The 4246-nt window shown below is 32.7% G+C and overlaps 1 protein-coding gene across 1 annotated transcript; it reads right to left on the reverse strand.

Annotated features, from left to right (window-relative positions):
* Positions 1–2641: 2641 nt before the first annotated feature.
* LOC133036224 (uncharacterized mitochondrial protein AtMg00310-like) lies at positions 2642–3076 on the reverse strand. Its single transcript, XM_061112740.1, has one exon. The coding sequence runs from the start codon at positions 3074–3076 to the stop codon at positions 2642–2644; it is 435 nt and encodes a 144-aa protein (XP_060968723.1).
* Between the last annotated feature and the right edge of the window lie 1170 nt (positions 3077–4246).

Raw genomic sequence — 4246 nt, forward strand, 5'->3', positions numbered from 1 at the left:
TTTTTCATCACACTGGAAACATATTGTTTTAGCTCTATTAGACAACCATATTTTCCCTCCTAAGAAGTCATTTTTTTTTTTTATAATTGAAAGATGTGATGTTTGAGTAATTACATGTATCGTGTAATTGAAGATTTGATGTTGAGTAATTTACATGCTGTGTAATTGAAGATTTGATGTTGAGTCATTTTTTTGTTTTTATTTAATGATGTTTTTTTTTTTTTGAATTTAAGGGGATTTATTTTATTTTTATTTTATTATATATAAATAACAAATCATGAATTTCTCATAGACTATTTTATTTTTAATATAAATAAAAAGTCACCTATGAATTTCTCATAAACCAAGAATTCGGTTATATAGGCACACTTTATATAGAATAGATATATGGAACACTTCTTAATGGGTATTACCCATGAATGGTTACTATACAAATTTAATTATAAATATTAATTTTAAAAATATCAAACTATCGAATTTTGATCTAACAACGAATAATGAAATCACAAATTTGAATTTATATGCTTAATTTCACTACTTAATTAAAAAAAAATATCAAAAAATATCTCTTTTTACACTATTTTAAAAATATATTCATACAAAAATATTTAACTCAAACTTAACTTTTTCTTTTCTTATTTTTCTTATTGAAAAATTTTTTTTCTTAATTTTTTTTACCGATAGAACAATCTCAGCTCATATGATATAAAAATGAGAAATTTTTTTTAATTAGATCGAAAAAGTAAGCATAAAAACTCAAAACTTTCTAATTCATTCATGGGTAATATCCGTACATCCATATATATACTTAAAACAAATATATGAAAAATATTAAAACAAAAACCTGTTTTGCATAAAATTTATGAGAGAAAACGACAAATATTGGCAATAGCAATGATGTGCCTAGCTAGAGTATAGTCTAGAGACATCTCTATCTCACTTTTATGTTTCAAATTAAACCATATGAAATGGGGTCTACTACCTTTATAACGTAAATTACTCAACTAATTTGCATGTTGAGAACTCATAAAGGCACTAGTCCCGAGAGCGCCTAAATTTTTGTGTGATGTGCAAGGGTAATTTATTATTAGGTTCTTTTTTTTTTTTGGATAATAGGTTTTATATATTTTATTTTAATAAAAATTATAAAAAATTATTAATTAATTATAAAATATTATTTTATAATAATACTATGTATTTTTTTTTTTAACATTACAAGATCTGTAACTAAAAGACAAACAAAAAATCAAGTTACGAAGATTTAAGAAAGCAGAGACACGGATTGTTCCAGATACACTCTTTATCAGTTCCTAAAGCTGCTTCATCTATGTTATATGCTTAAATATTGTTTGATCTTGGAATAAACCTAAATGAAACACTTGGAAAAGAGGACAAAGAGGAAGCAATATCCTTAATGACACCTGAAAGAGCTGAGCGATCGTTGACATTCTTTTGAAATTTTGTGATTAAATTCTGGCAGTCTAACAATATGAGTTGAATTGGGAACCGAACAGCTTGACACCACCTTAAAGCACGTCAGAGAGCTTTCGCTTCAGCAAAGATAGGAGGCAGGCCCGAAGGGGCTTAAGAGGAAAACACTGCAATGATTGAGTTGTCTGAGTCTTGGACTACCACACCATAACCATGAAGATTCGCCTGAGAACGAACTGATGCATTAACATTAAGTTTAAACATTCCTGGGGAGGGCAGCAGGGGGTGTCTTCCAAGTGATGATTGTCTTGTGAGGGATTTATCTTTGTTTGTGCATTTTTGTATTCCTGCAAAAAAGAAATAACAGAGGATTCCATGTCTAGCTCCATAGCCTTGTTATCTTCAAAAATAATTTTGTTGCACTGATTCCAAATTGACCACAAAAAGATCGAAGAAAATAGTAAAGTCATCTTTGGCAAAAGCTTCGAAACCTCTAAACAAAAATTCTTTAATATCACAAAATTTATTTTTAGAGAAAAAAGGTTGGAACTTAGACTGTTTCCACAACTTACCTGCCCTGGAACAATGCAAAAGGGAGTGGGTGTTAGAGTCAATGTGGTTAGGACAAACGGAGCAGTAGGGGTTGTCGAAGATTTTCTTGGTGAAGAGGTTGAGTTTGGAGGGAAAAAGATGGTGGAAAGCTTTCCAAATGAAATAATTTTATTTTGGGGGGGGATATTAGATGACAAACTGATTTCCACCAAGGTTTGAGAGCAATAGCGTTCGAAGCACTAAGGTAAGGGTTGCGGGAATTTGCAAGGTGGTAACCTGAGTTAACGGTGAGGCTACTAGAAGGGTCATGTCTCCAAATGAGACAATCCCCGTTGAGAGGATCAATGGGGATATTAAGAACAGATTTAACGGAGTTAACATTTAAGAAATGGTTAAGCTTATTCATATCCCATTGTCTATCCTCCTTAATAAAGTATGCATTTTCAGGTGGGTAATAGCCAATTTTAAATGATAATGGCGTACTATTAGGTAACTAATTCGAGCTAGTGATGTCAACTGACTTACCATCCCCAATTTTCCAAATCAGGCTTTGGAAAGAAAGTTTCTACCCCAAAAAAGACTTCTTCAACAGAAGGAAGGGTTATTACCAATAGAAGCTTGAAGAAAGTCATTATGTTTGAAAGATCTTGCTTTCAAATTAAAGAGAAGCAACCAATGAATTGGGGTTAGTGAAAATACGCCAAGCCTGCTTGGCCAACATAGCTTGATTATGGTGACTTATTTGACAAAACCCAAGACCCCCATAGAGTTTTGACCTACAAATCTGATCCCATCTTTTCCAATGAACCTTATGCCTATTTCCCAAGGATACCCACCAGAAATTAGCCATGAGACTGCTAAAGTGCTTATAGATAGAAATAGGAAGTCGGTAACATGACATGACATAAGAGGGAATAGCTTGGATTATCGATTTGAGCAGGACTTCTTTGCCAGCTTTGGAGAAAAGCTTTTGGTTCCAGAAAGAAAGCTTATTACTAGCTTTTTGGAGAATGAAAAGGAAAGAGGATTTTTTGGAATGGGAGAGGCATTGAGGAACTCCTAGATATTTGTCAATGAATGATTTATCCTCCATGTTAAGAGAAGTGAGAAAATGGGATTTGTCAGAAGGACTAGTATTTGGGGAGAAGAGAAAAGAGGATTTAGTGAGGTTAATAGTTTGGCTCGTGGCCTTATTGTAGAGAAGGAGGATTTCCTTGATGGTGCGATAATCTGAGCTTTAACCTGGGTGAAAAGCAAGCTCTCTTTCGCAAAAAGGAGATGGAAGATAGAAGGAGCAGAGCGACAAATGGAAAGACCCTGGAACAAGCTATGGTGGGTTTTGTGGTTGATGATGGCCGAAAGGCCTTCTGCCACCAAGAGGAATAAGTAGGGTGAAAATGGATCGCCTTGTCTAATCTTTCTGGAAGGTTGGATATAAGCTATGGAGATGCATCTAAGATTCAAAGATATAAGCTGAGGAGGAAAAGCTAAATGGTGCATGATTTGACAAATGAAATCCCATTCAACTTTGTCAAAGGCTTTCTCCATATATAACTTAAGAGCAGCCCATCCCACCTTACCAGACTTTCTAGTAGTGATAGCATGAATAAATTCATTAGCAATAATAATGTTATAAAAAATAATACGATTATGATAACTCTTGAATAAAGAGTTATTTGTCATGTTCTTTTAGCTTAATTTATATGTGTATTTAACTTATATTTAGTTCTTTTCCACCCATTTTGTGAGAATATTTGTGTTTTTATGTTCTTTTGGGTAATTTGGAGTTGTTAGTGGGAATTATTAAGTTTTATTTGGGTTTTGGTAAAGAAAATGGCTTAATAGAGAAAGTGCAAGGTTTAGCTGAAGTTTTGCAAGAACTTTGTTGCAGCAAAAGTAGCAGGGCTGATTGCTGAAACTAATGTAGAAAAAGAAAAAAGATGTGGCGATTCATTAATTGAGGTGGAAAATATGAGGCTGAGGTGGCGAAAGACAAGTGGTTTATGTTGGGTTTTGTGCCCTTAATAAAACTCATTTCAATATAATCAGATTTACTTATTAATAAAAGATCAGAAATAACATTTTATGTTGCATGGTTCACATGATTTATTTCATGATTATATGTATATAATGTATGAATTCTTTTTAAGTGCAGAACATATGAGTTTGTTAAAGATTATAGTGTTGTATACACAGTGGAATATAGTCTTAATTATATGTTCAAAAGTTTATTCCCTGATTTGTCAGAACACTGGATTTAGAC

This window comes from Cannabis sativa, chromosome 3 (genome assembly GCF_029168945.1).
Source record: "Cannabis sativa cultivar Pink pepper isolate KNU-18-1 chromosome 3, ASM2916894v1, whole genome shotgun sequence".
Taxonomy (NCBI): Eukaryota; Viridiplantae; Streptophyta; class Magnoliopsida; order Rosales; family Cannabaceae; genus Cannabis; species Cannabis sativa.